The sequence below is a fragment of the Mesoplodon mirus genome (genome assembly GCF_964341445.2).
Source record: "Mesoplodon mirus genome assembly, chromosome: 5".
Lineage (NCBI taxonomy): Eukaryota > Metazoa > Chordata > Mammalia > Artiodactyla > Ziphiidae > Mesoplodon > Mesoplodon mirus.
Genome location: NC_138980.1, coordinates 149,072,526 through 149,086,179, shown reverse-complemented (window position 1 = coordinate 149,086,179; position 13,654 = coordinate 149,072,526). Strand labels below are relative to the sequence as shown.

Here is a 13,654-nt window from a genome sequence, read left to right as displayed (position 1 = left end):
AACTCCAGATACAAACTGTTCAAATAAATGCCTGAAGCTAACTAGAATGGATCACTTCAAATACCCTTTTGGATGAGCCTCTTCCTTCTTCAGTGCTGAGTTCTTAGAAAAGCTTCACCAGGAAATCAATGAGATTCAGTTTTGCAATATTTCATTAGTAATCAACCTAGCATTAGAAAGTACACATTTATTGGGTTATCTACCTGGAGTCTTGGTTTTTCAATATAAACAATTCTGCTTCTGTTGGGGTTTTTAAAGTCAGCTCTCGCTCTTTCCATAGCAGAATCACTAAATCAGTAAAACAGACATTTGAGAAAACTTCTTATTTCTAACCAGTTCAGCTGCCATTTTGATATTCGTCGTTACTTGGCCATAACAGAACTACAAGCTCCTAAATCTCTTATTTTACTCCACTTATTAAAATGCTAACATCATACTTCTAAGGATGCTTTTGACCATTTTCCTTTTAAGTACTTGATTCAGATCAGAGAATCAGAGGGTGTAGGTGGTTTCGGGTGGTGGCTCGTTTTGTCTGTGACAAATTACTAACCAGATATGATCACATTTTTTACCTGTATGGCTTCATATACTTTTTAATGTTACTTTTAAAAAAGATGACATGGGCATTCTTTACAAAATAGTCTTGTCTTCACATTAAATTTGTCTGCTACTCATCGTTTCTGTGTAGATATCTCTGAAATCCAGTAGTGATTTCTCTCTCGATGGTTTTGATTGCTTTTATAGTCTCCATTGTGCCTTGTACAATGCCAGCAGCCACTGGTAGTTCAACAAATACTTGCTAATTTTCAATTAAAGAGAATGGAACCAGTGGCTTTCTTTGCCTGGAGTTGGTTTTAACATGTTGGGAAAAAATAGTGTATTTAATCTCCATCTCTTCTCATGTGTTTATGGACTGTTTTACAGCCAAGGAACAAAAGTATATCATTGGCCTCACTGTGATTTGGAGGCCTCCTGTGCTGCGCAGTTTACAGAATTAAAACTCACGCCAGCTGGGTCACAGGGCTTTTCAAATGGCTCTCCCTTGAGGAAGGGGGAGCCGGCAAAATGCCTCAGGCGCCTTGAGATCCGAATGGTGTGAGTTCCCTTCTGCAAAAATAGAAGCCTCCTCCCCCCACCCCAGTGAACAACGTGCCATGTGGCTATGGCCAAAGAATGCATAAATATCATTAGAAATTTAGAGAGGGATTTTCCCTAGGAAAATACTGCGAACTTCATAAACCCAATAGACTAAGGTACAATTTCATAGATTCTTCTGAACAATGCCTGCCTCTAGTTAGATGATTATAGCAGGAAAAGGAAATAAAGGGATTTTCTCCTGCTCACATCTGGCACATCACTGATAGATTAAAGTTCCAAACTTTGTGTGCTGGCACTCTGTCCTCTCCCAGGGACATTTTATCTCCTCCAGAACCTAATAAAAGAGGACCCTCTCATCTAGAAGCTGCCATGCAGCGCCCTGTATCATTGAAGGGGAAAGCTTACAGTCCAATCGGCCCAGGCCAATGAACGTTCTGTTCATGTGATGGCACTAAAAAGAGTTCACTATGGGGGTGCAAGGAGAGGGGGGAGTGCAAAGGGGGCCGCTTTCGGAGTCATCCCCACTGAGCCAGCAGCAGTGGACTGGGAGTGTTAGTCTCTAAGGAAACCCTTAGCCCTTACAGAATCCAGCAGCCACATTGCCTTATCCTCTTCTCTGTTCCCACCCCTAGTTAGAGCCGTAGAGCTGGGAGTCCCTATGCCCTGCTCTCCTTGGCAGTGAACTGTTCTCTTCCATGTGGGAGGACAGCCGTCTTAAATACCTCCTTTTCTGCTGTTGGAGTGTGCAAACAGGTTTCTGGTTAATTTTGCTTCGGGGATTCTGATTTGTTGTGTGAGATAGGATGTATTCTGTAGAGATGTGTTTGGCTCATAAAGAAACTGTTGCAATAATCAGTTCCTTATTTGGCAGAAGCGAAGTTCATTTGTAGGCAGCAGCTTTCAAAAAATTGGGGTTGGGGGCTTCCCTGGTGGCACAGTGGTTGAGAGTCCGCCTGCCGATGCAGGGGACACGGGTTCGTGCCTCGGTCCGGGAAGATCCCACATGCCGCGGAGCGGCTGGGCCCGTGAACCATGGCCGCTGGGCCTGCGCGTCCGGAGCCTGTGCTCCGCAACAGGAGAGGCCACAACAGTAAGAGGCCCACGTACCGCAAAAAAAAAAAAAAGATTGGGGATGGGAGGGCGCCAACTATGATTCATCTGAAACAAAATTCACTTGTCTCTGGCATCTGCCAAGCCTCTTTGAGAATTTCGAAGAGGTAACTTCGAAACCAGAGGAAGCATCCTTCTGAGAAATGCAAACCTGTTCATATCCTTATTCAGCTGGGGAGCATACAGTGTTGCCTGGGAATGGGACTCACTGTTACAACCCAACATCAAGAGAGCCTGTGGCAGAGGAGGAAGGCTTCTTTACCCGACACGTGGTGTCTTGAGGGATGGCGAGTAAAACCAGCACTATGTACAGAATCCAGTTCCTCAATGCTTTTCCTCCTTAAAAAAATACTTGTAAAACAGAATTTAAAAGGAAATATCCAGTTACCCAGAGGATAGCATTTTCAACCTATAACGTATTTGTCTTTAGCCTTTTTATGTATTTCTGCTGGAGACTTCAAACTATGATTACAATGGCCTGTTCACCTAGGAGTAAAGGACCTTGGGAGAGATGCTCAGTGAAAGTAGCTGAGGATGATGCAAGGCCATGAGCCCAGAGCCTTCCAGGTTCAGAATTTAAAACATGGGTGTTATAATAACCACACCTCACATTAGTGTGAACTCTCACAGTTGGCAAAGTGTGTTCATCTGCGCCATCACACTCAGTCCTATGAATGACCCCATGGGGCAGTGTATGTGGGGCATCCTCATGCATGTGGGCTACACCTGGATATTCAGACGCAGGGGGAGATTCCATTCACCTAGAGATGTCTTCTTAGAATTTCTTAACAACGTTAAAATCATATAGAATTTAAAAAATGATGCATCATCCACTGTCTAGAAATGAAAGTGGAGAGTGTGAGACATTTACTACCTATTCAGAATTACGCAGCCATTACCCGGACCACCGCATTCCACTATCCGTGAAAACAAACATTTGTGTTCATCGTTTCAGTTTGATTAGGGGTAGCAGAGGGCTATTTTATTATTGTCAAGATTGTACAGTAATAAAAATAAGTCAAGTACCACTGGTGGAGCCCCCAGTATGATGATCAGATTTGCCTGAGTGACTTGTAAAGTACTGTAATTTCATGGAAATATTGCAGCTAAGCTTTAGAGTAGTTGGCGTTAGTCGTCAGATGTAGCAACAGCTCTCCAAAGGGCAGTCTGCTGAGTTCATTTTAAGCCAGCCAAAATTGTCTCTTTGGAGACCCAGGAGGTGGACACCTGGTTTATTTATTCCCAAGTAGCTTCATTTCCTCCAGGTAAAAGTGTGTGCTGGCTGAGGCATGCTGACCTGCTCCCCCATTCATCAAAGGCTTCAAGGTGTGGCCACACTTGGGATTCCAAATGGCTAGCCCAGCCACAAACTGACCCTTCTTAGAGTCTGAGGTGTTCACATTCCTGGGCCTTTCAGAGACCACATTCCTCCTGAAACCCACAAGGACACCAGGTGTCCTAGGGGAAGCCACCTAGGAAGCACCAGTGTTTTGTTTTCTTTTGCTTCTTACCTCCTTACTGCTGCCTTCTGGTTAAACCTCCTTAGGATGGCTCATTAGCACAGTGTTTTGAGTGTTAATTGAGCTCTTTTGTTCACTGGGACACACACTGGAGAAGTTTTACTACTACTGAAGTGGGTTGTTTTGTTTTCCCTTTTATGGGCTGTCCAGCTCAAGGCCCCTTGCTTGGTGATACTGCTGAAGAGTTTCTATTTCCAGATCAGATTAAAGTGAACCACACTGGCCCTGTTATGGAAGCAGTGCGTGGGGGTCATGTGTTGTGTGGTGGTCCTATGGCTGCCGGCCAGGCTGTGAAAATCTCTAGTGTCCATGTTATTTCCGGAGGCCGGCCCCCACCGGAAGTCGAATTTATTACAACCTGCTGTTTGCTCTCATGAAAAGTATGACAACGTGAGACTCTAGGGCAGTGAAAGACTTACAAAGACTCCTTCTAGAGCTGCTGTGCATGTCAACTCATTCATAATTTAGCCAGTCTTTAAACAATTTTTAATGAAAATAGTCTGCTTTTAATTGCTTAGCTTTATCTTATTCCTCTTTGTATGATCGCAGGTCCTACAGGTATGGATCTCTGGCAGCTGCTGTTGACCTTGGCAGTGGCAGGCTCAAGTGATGCTTTTTCTGGGAGTCAAGGTGAGTTCTGCTTTTCCATTCCCACCCACAGTGTTTTGAAACCACACTGAACTTTGTTAAATCTAAGTTCTCTGGATGATGTAATTAGAAGAGGTAAGTTTTAAGTAGCAGTAAATAGAAAACCTGTTGTAGCTTTAAAATCACAAACCAGGAGGACGTTTCTGAGGATGTTTTTAGGAGGAAAACAGTAGTCAGCTTTGGCATCTGATGTCTCCAAGTCAAAAATAAATGCTGCAAATCATGCTGAGGGCATTTCTGGTGAAGGCAAGCCAGGTCTCTTGGTCCTCAGGCTCTGGGAGAGAGATTGAAATTGCACTGAAGGATTATTAACGTACTGATCACTCAGCTCATCTGTGACTAAGGATATCATAGCCTATTTCCAGGGCTCAGAATTAAGTCCTCTTTATCATATTCTCTGAGAGTGGAAATTGCAGATTTCAAATACATTTTACCTCTTACTCTCCGGGTGATTACCATTTAGCTAAAGCTGAAGGAGGAAACACCCGAAATAGTTGGATAAGATACTCAAAGTCATGAGTTTCCTTGGCCATCTCTGTAATTCTCCCTCCCCTTTTATACCCTCTTCCTATTGGAAGAGTTGCCATGTATTCAAACTTAGGTCTCACACAGCAATAACTGGAACAGGAGAGAAATGAAAGGGAATGAAAAGTATTTTTCTGCCCAGAAAGAAAATTGTGCTCGTAACGAGGGTGGGAGACGTTTTAAAATATCATCTTGAGTACTTGATTTTTTTTCTTGCTTGAGCTTCAGCAAAAGAAAGAAATCATCATTTCTCCTATCCTGTGATACCACAGTCACTTGTTGCTTTAAGAGTGGCCAACTCCCCTACTTACCAGGCAACTCATCTTGGAAAACACAGTTTAGCAGCAGAAGTAGTGCCTTAAAATGTCCTCCCTGACCTTCGAGCCAAAAATAAATCCCTAGTAGTGAGCTGCTGAGGGCAACCAGAGTAACTAAGAAAACAACAAGTGTAAAATATGTTGTTTTATCTCCTAAAACAACTTTAAAATATTTATAGAAAAGAAGTCATAATTGTTTGAAATATTTTGGGGTCTCTCTGGTGTTATAATGTCAACATTTTGCAAGTCAAACATGGAGGGAATTGCAGGCTCCATGTCAGCAGCTTTTCCCATGGCTGGTTTTAGACCCTGGTTCTCAGCCAAAGAATTACAGCTGAGATCCTCTGCTATTCCAAAGTCATGGTGGTTAGGTCTCTACTTTCTTCATTAAGGTGACTTTCACTCCACTGGGCAAGGCTCGAGGAATTTAAAAGACTTGTGAAATGAAAAGTATGGCAAAGGAAATCTTTAAAGAAAATTTAAAATGTATCCCCAGCTAAAAGACTAGAGCTCAAGTTACATTTTTGACCTAGAGAGTCGGCAAAGAGCACCTATTTCAGCTGCTTTGACATTTTAGCAAGCCTTTAACTTCATAGAGGAAACAAAACCATTAGCTGGTTTTATGTTTGCTTTTTTTTTTTTTTTGCTTTTTGATAGTTTTGTGTTTGCTTTGTTTATTTGGGGGCAGCAGAGCATAAGAAAATGCAATGGTTTATAGTAAATACAAATCACATAGTTTAACATTACTTACACATACTAAGTAATTTAGCAAAGGAAAAAAATTTCTTCTTTTCTTTTTCTTAGTAGGCTAACCAAAATTCCTTTGGAATATGTGGCTACTCCAAAATTCTTACCTTAAAATGGCCTGGGGATTGTTAAGGACGTGATATGATGTTTATATAAGAAGGTGCAGATAAGCATGTTTGAACCTGAGCGTGTGTGTGTGTGTGTGTGTTGCTGGCGCTGGCCATTTATCCGATGAGTTCAGCCAGAGTGATCTCCTGATATGACATGGATTGAATCTCAGATGACATTCATGGGCCATGTGTTTCTTTTTCTGCCAGGTCTGGATTGTACCCAAATCACTTTATTTTTATTTTCTCTCCCATTGTATGAGGCAGACTAAAAATGTAAGAGAGGACTTAAAAAAAAAAAAGATGCTACTGTAGTTTCACCAGCCATTCACTGAATTAAGTTTAGTCAGTGGAAGAGGTGGCACTGCTGAGGAAAGGAACTGGGAAGTGTCACGGGGAGAAAAGCTGCCCAGGAGCTGGGAGGAGATGGCAGATCTGCATGCCTCAGGAACGTTGGCACTGAAAGCCTCGAGCAGGGCTCTTCTTGCTTAGGCAGATGAGCAATTTAAAATATGCTGGCCCTAAGAGGATGTTTTTATTAAGTCTAATTGCCCTTTTGGAAATTTAATGAGAACTAAGCATCGAACAGTGCCACCATTGTATTAGCTAAAGTGTTGTAATTGATGCTCTCTGTTTGTCTTTCATCCTTAATATTAATTAGTCTTTACATCTGATCCTCAAGGCAGGTTACATACTCTCAGGGAGAATTTCTTTCTTTTTCTTTTTTTTTCTGGATGTACCACAGTTTATTGAATTTTTAAAATTAAAATATAGTTGATTTACAATATTATATTAGTTTCAGGTGTACAGCCTAGTGACTCGGTACTTTTATAGATTATATTCCATTCCAAGTTATTACAAAATGATGGCTATAATGCCTCGTGCTGTAGAATATATCCGTTTGGCTTATCTATTTTATATATAGTAGTTAGTACCTCTTAATCCCATACCCCTATCTTGCCCCTCTCCCCTCCCCTCTCCCTGCTGGTAACTACTAGTTTGTTCTCTGTATCTGTGAGTCTGTTTCTCTTTTGCTATATACATTTGTTTGTTTTATTTTTTAGATTTCACAAATAAGTGATATCATACAGTATTTGTCTTTCTCTGTCTGACTTTCTTCACTAAGCATAATACCCTCCAGGTCCATCCACGTTGCTGCAAATGGCAGAATTTCATTCTTTTTTATGGCTGAGTAATATTCCATTGTATATATATACCATATCCTTTTTATCAGTTTGTCTGTTGATGGACCCTTGGGTTGCTTCCATGTCTTGGCTATTGTAAATAGTGCTACTATGAACATCGGGGTGCATGTGTCTTTTCAAATTAGTGTTTTCATCTTTCTGGATATATATCCAGGAGTGGAGTTGATGGATCATGCGGTAGTTCTATTTTTAGTTTTTTGAAGAACTTCCATACTGTTTTCCATAGTGGCTGCCCCAATTTACATTCCCACCAACAGTGTAGAAGTGTCCTCAGGAAGAATTTCTTATTCCAAAATCAGGAATGAGCAACAACGTTTCATTTTCAGAGGGATTCACAGGGTTGAACTGTCAACTGGTTGCATCAAAACTGCTACTCCTGGGCTTCCCTGGTGGCGCAGTGGTTGGGAATCTGCCTGCCAATTCAGGGGACACGGGTTCAAGCCCTGGTCTGGGAAGATGCCACATGCCTCGGAGCAACTAAGCCTGTGCGCCACAGCTACTGAGCCTGCACTCTAGAGCCCGCGAGTCACAACTACTGAGCCCGTGCCCCTGGAGCCCGTGCTCCACAACAAGAGAAGCCACCACCATGAGAAGCCTGCGCACCGCAATGAAGAGTAGCCCCCGCTTGCTGCAACTAGAGAAAGCCTGTGTGCAGCAACGAAGACCCAATGCAGCCAAGAATAAATAAAAATAAAAATAAATTAATTAAAAAAGAAACTGCTGCTTCTGCAAAGATGATTTTAATGAGAAATGTGTGTAAAGACTTAATGGATACAAATATTCTTCTGAGGAGGGCCTGTTATACGTTGTTATACCTCTCCTATTTCTGTTGGTCCACAAGTGAGCATCCTCTTTGACCTCAGCAGTGTAAGGTGGGAGCAGGCTAGCCCCGACCTGAAGAAGTTCAGTCTAGTTAGGATATGAGGAACTTCTAGAAATTAATGAGAGACTGTATAGTTTTAAGGCCTAAATTGCGTGATGAATACAGATGGCCAAGATGCTCTAAAAAGGGCCAAATTAAGGTGGACTGGAATAGTTAATTCAACAAATTCAATTTACAGATATTTCTTTAGAGTTTTCCATTTTTAAAGATTGAAATTACGGCTATGACGAAAACAGTGATTCTTCCCTCAAGGAATTTATCATGACTTAAGAGATCAAGAATATGTATAAAGGATTACTGTGGGCTTCCCTGGTGGCGCAGTGGTTGGGAGTCCGCCTGCCGATGCGGGGGATGCGGATTCGTGTCCTGGTCCGGGAAGATCCCACATGCCGCGGAGCGGCTGGGCCCGTGAGCCATGGCCGCTGAGCCTGCGCGTCCAGAGCCTGTGCTCTGCAGTGGGAGAGGCCACAACAGTGAGAGGCCCGCGTACGGGGGAGAAAAAAAAAGAAAAGACTATATGAGGCAGAATGTATTAACTATAGAAATAGTGGCCTGAACTACACTCTTTAAGAGGAGTGAAGAGAGGAGAGTCACCTCAGGATGTGATGAAGCACAGAGAACTTCACAGGGGAGTTAGGTGTTATTTCAGCAGATATTAGAATACTGGGTTAAGACTTTGAAAGGCCTAGAAGAGCAGGGAGTGGCTGCAGGAATAGCGTGTGTGATAAAAGAACAACATAAAAGACGTGCACAGGTGTAGATATGAGGTGTACGCGGAGAACAAGTCAGCCAGTCACTGGGTTTACACTATGTACGGGGCACTGCGCTAGGAATGAGTGGTTCTATTTCACACACACAGCATCCAACAGAGGTTTTTTGAGCACTTACTCTGTGGAAGGCGTACGATTAATTTGGCCAGAGTGCATGGTACATGAGCACCGTGTTTGTAATTATTCCCTTTGGACGTAAACTTAGGTCTGTGAACTCGAGTTAAATTACAGAAGGTCTAGAGATGGCAAAAGCTTCATGGAAAAGGCAAGTCTTGCTGGGTCTCGAAGGATGGGTAGTATTTTGGAGAGGAAGCAAGTCATAGTTCTTAAAGTTGTAGGCCAGGTAAGAGGTTCATGATGGTACTGTGTGTGTGTGTAATATTTATATAAAGCATATACAGGGAATTCCCTGGCAGTCTAGTGGTTAGGATTCCACGCTTTCACTGCCAGGGCCCGGGTCTGATCCCTGGTCGGGGAACCAAGATCCCGCAAGCCACATGGCGCAACCAAAAAGAAAACTATTTATGTGTAATATATGTGTGTGTATATACATGTCATGGTTTGCAGGCAAAGCACATAATTAGTATCTTATCACTCTAAATATCATTCCATACCAGTCAAGATAAAAACCTTACACTAGGAGTGAGATGCCATGTCCCAAAGGAACCAGGATCCCCCAAATAATGTTCTTTGTATACCTTTGAACATTTTTCATAAACTTACGCAAACACACACAACACTTGTGTGAAAGAAAAGACGCCTCTATTCTCATCGCTAACAGATAGGAAATAACGACACAGTGGCGGGAACATTTTATTTTTTTCTAAATAAACCTTACACTTTCGTGCCCCTTTGCTGGTAAAGCTCCACAGAGCCCTGAGAGCTTCAGGACATACAGGATATATTTCAAGCAAGTATTAGAGTCATGGCTGTAGTTGGTAAACAGTGAAGCGTGAGCCTGTTAAAAATGTTTTCAAGAAGGAACAATGCGCACTTTCCTTGAATGCACACTGGAAGTGAGGGAGAAAGCCATAGAGCTTAAGATTACTGCTGTCTTTACTTCAAGAGGCAAGAAGAAATCTTAGCCTCTTCTAGTGCCGTGGACATTAGCAGACCTACATCACCTGGTCTTCCTGGTGTCACAGATGCTAAGACGCCAGAGTTCAGGTCATAGCAGGCCAGGCGACGGAGCTTCTGGTCTCGTCTACCTGGATGATGCCAGTGGAAGATAGGCAGAGACCTTTGTGTGTGATGAGGACTTTTGGCAAGTTTTTATCGAGCATGTGTATGGATTCAAGGATGAATTTTGAATTTATGTTTCTACCTTTAAGGAGCTCGTGGTCTATAGAAGAGAAGACAGATAAGTAAACCTAATTTAATCATGGCTCGCTAAGGTTATTAAAGAGTTTTAAGCAGGGTAATAATACGGTTAGATTGGCCTTTTGGAAATACAGCCGGTAATCGAGTCAAAGTGAATTGGAGAGCGGTGAATGCGGAGGAAGAGGGTTGTAATAGGTTAGGAGAGACGATGCAAGTGTGCCAGTGGTGGCTAAAACAAAATAGATGGGTTGTAGACAGATGTTGTGGAGTACTCGGAGTCCAATTACATGTGGATTTTTTCCAATTACATGTTATCAACATCAGCAGTGACTCACTTTTAATAGAGTGAAGCCCTGGAACACAGCTCAGCCTATTAGCAGTGAAGTGGTACTTGCACAGAACAGCTCTGTGGAGGGGGAAACACTGAGACTGATGACAGTAGAGTATCTTAGCAAACTTTCTTTTGCGCCATTTCCCAGAGCCCCTCCTGCCTGTGCCCAGCCCAGGTCCCACGGCTGTCTGCTCCCCTCTGCAGTGTGTCTGTGCTATGGCTTGGTCACTGTGCCCTGAGGGTCCACAGCGGGGACAAAGGCCTGAGCTCCATTCCTATGTAGTCTCTGCACATTCATGACTCAATCCCGAGACCTTGACATACCCCCATATATTTGATCATCCCTGGAATATGTACTTATCTCATGGAATGCAATAAAATATACGCAGGATGGGTCAAGGGCAGCAGAGTTATGCACTGAGCAGAATCTGGGAGGTCGGCGAAGCTTACACAGTAGCTACGTGACTCACCTCTATGAAGCAGCTGGCAGTGTGAGTGATGAGGTTTGTGCCTCAACTAATTAGTATTAAAAGGACTGGGAGGGCTTCCCTGGTGGCGCAGTGGTTGAGAGTCTGCCTGCCGATGCAGGGGACACGGGTTCGTGCCCCGGTCCGGGAAGATCGCACATGCTGCGGAGCGGCTGGGCCCGTGAGCCATGGCCGCTGAGCCTGCGCGTCCGGAGCCTGTGCTCCGCAACGGGAGAGGCCACAGCAGTGAGAGGCCCGCGTACCGAGAAAAAAAAAAAAAGGACTGGGACCACCGCCTAAGAATAGCCTGAACCTTGAACATTCAGGTCACACATGCCAATGATGAACCATACTTCCAATCTTCTGCCTTAGATTATAGGACAATCATCTGCCAACCATTACAGGACAAGAGCCAGTCCTGGTGTGCAAACTGTCTCCACACCACTTTGGTTCAGTAGCCTAAACTAGGGCTTCTATTATGGGAGGACAGGAACGGGGTTGACAGAATGTGTTTGATGTGTGGTGCCGGCCACCAGCTCTTGTTCATTGACACACCTGGGCTTCTGCCTCTAGTGGAAGCTAACCCAAGTTTAACTGTGCAGAAGTCCACACTGGCTTGGACTGGCCCGGCCAGCCTCTCCCTGCCTGATGTCCTCCACAACTAGGGCCCCAGGGTCCCTCAATCACCCAGCATCTTTTCCCTAGGAAAACCCTCTCAGGAAGAACCTGTGGGTGGTGGTTTTCTTCTCACCCTGATTTTAAGTCAATGTGTTACTTTGGTTTAGTTTAAACCCTTAACCTTAAACTCGATGATATAGAATTCTAGGCTGTTCAGAGCCACCCACAAAGGCATCTTAGGGGCCTATCCCCTGCTCGTTGTAACTGCCTGCTAGACATAGTTATGGATGTCTAACTTGTCATCAGGCAGAGTCACCAGCAGCCACAGCCCAAGGACCACCATCAGTTTTCACAAGCAGCAGGCATCAGGGTCCCATTTGGGCTCTTCCAGAAACACTCACAGGCTGTCAACAGTGTCATCCCTCAGACTCAGAGCAAAGCTTCCTCCTCGTCTGTAGTTAGCAGCCTAAGGGTGGTGATGATGTGTGACATAAACACACTTTGAAATCGGATGCAACTGATCGTACAGAGAGGATTCCGTGGCGCCCCGTCTGGCCGGCGCTGCACAGACTGGGAGGCCCAGGGGCCTGGAGCACTTCTTCAAGCTCAGCTGCAAATCAGTCTTCTCTGGTCTGTATTTCCCAAAGTCGTCCAAAATGAATCCGCGATATTTCATCAGATACATCTATCAGGACTCTGTTTCTGTCACAACTTACCAGCCTTAAGCCTTAACCTTCACTAATGACAGTGTCTGTGTTACAGCTCCACAGCAGGGTTGATTAGGGTGTGGAGGCGCATGTCCCAACCGCGGAGGGAATGTTTCAGGATGTTGTTTGTTGTTTTAGAAGCTTTCCCCAAGATGCAGCACACAGGGATGGGCAAAGGGGCAGCCAGTGGTGGGGGATCAGGGGTTTGGGGAGGCGCCATTTGTTTTGTGTCTCTCTTCTAAATGAAGTTGTCGTGACATCTGCGTTTTAAGTTGTGTGACAAATTCTGGATTGAGCTTGAAATACACAAAATTTGTTTTCGACTGATGGACAAAATGACCACTGCATACTCTGTGTAATAAATAGTTATAGATTAAAACTCACTAGACCTGAAAATTCATGGAGGATGTTTTGTTCACCCCTGTACCCCTCCTCTAGCATTCTGACACATGGAGTAGATCTTCATTTTATTTAAGGGAATCAACATCTAAATCCTGACCTGGAACTTTCCCAGTAATTGTCCACAGTTGTCACTAATGCTCTGTTATGTCCAGCCCTAACCAGGGCAGAGGCTGGATTTGGACCCCCTTCCAGTAGAAAGTGTCTGGAAATAGCTGTGCAACTGTAGAAGCTATTCTCCAAGAAGCCCCAAGTATCCCTGTGCCCTACCCGAAGCCCTGATTTGTGGCCTTTGCCTGTGGATGGAATGCTCTCATTTTCCTGCTCTATACTTCAGAGGCACCCAGGGTCAGAACTTTGCCCAACACACCAATGCCTGGGAGCCTGATGCCCTTTACCTGTCTTGCCAACCTTTTCCCAGGTGACTGGACTCTGTACCGCATGCACCAGCTACTGGACAACATCCTGCATTGAATAAACCAGTCACCCAGCACCTACCCCTGACACCACCTTTATCTGTGCCCCACCTACCTGATTAAATCTCCTCAAATATTGACAGGTATACTGAGGCCTGCAGATTCCAAATTCAAGTTTTCTCTGCCCCTTCAGACATTGAACTTTAGATTACGAAAGACCATGACTAGGGATCTTATGGAGAGCTAGATCAGTTTTCCCAGCCTCATCCCTTAAATATCAGGTTTTTCCAGTTTCCAATGAGAGCCCATCTTGAAGTATGAAATTCTCAAAATTAAATCAGGTATATGATCAAATCCTTAATTTCTTCATCCATGAATATGGAAAAAAGTTGTATTTTGTGTAATCTAATCTTTTAGTAAAATCTTGCAAATTTGTAAAAGGAGAAATAACGTTCAGAATATTTGA

At 43.8% G+C, this 13,654-nt stretch overlaps 1 protein-coding gene across 3 annotated transcripts in view; it reads left to right on the top strand.

Moving 5' to 3' along the window:
• Positions 1–13,654, top strand: part of GHR (growth hormone receptor) — a gene marked incomplete at its 5' end in the record, with an annotated part of 284,082 nt that overhangs the window by 116,317 nt on the left and 154,111 nt on the right. For 2 of the 3 annotated variants that reach the window (XM_082622357.1, XM_082622356.1), the window contains one exon: positions 4,278–4,358. In XM_082622357.1, the coding sequence (XP_082478483.1) occupies positions 4,289–4,358 (70 nt within the window). Of the gene's footprint in view, positions 1–4,267; positions 4,359–13,654 lie in introns of those variants that run through there. The other variant, XM_082622355.1, reaches the window with a different exon arrangement.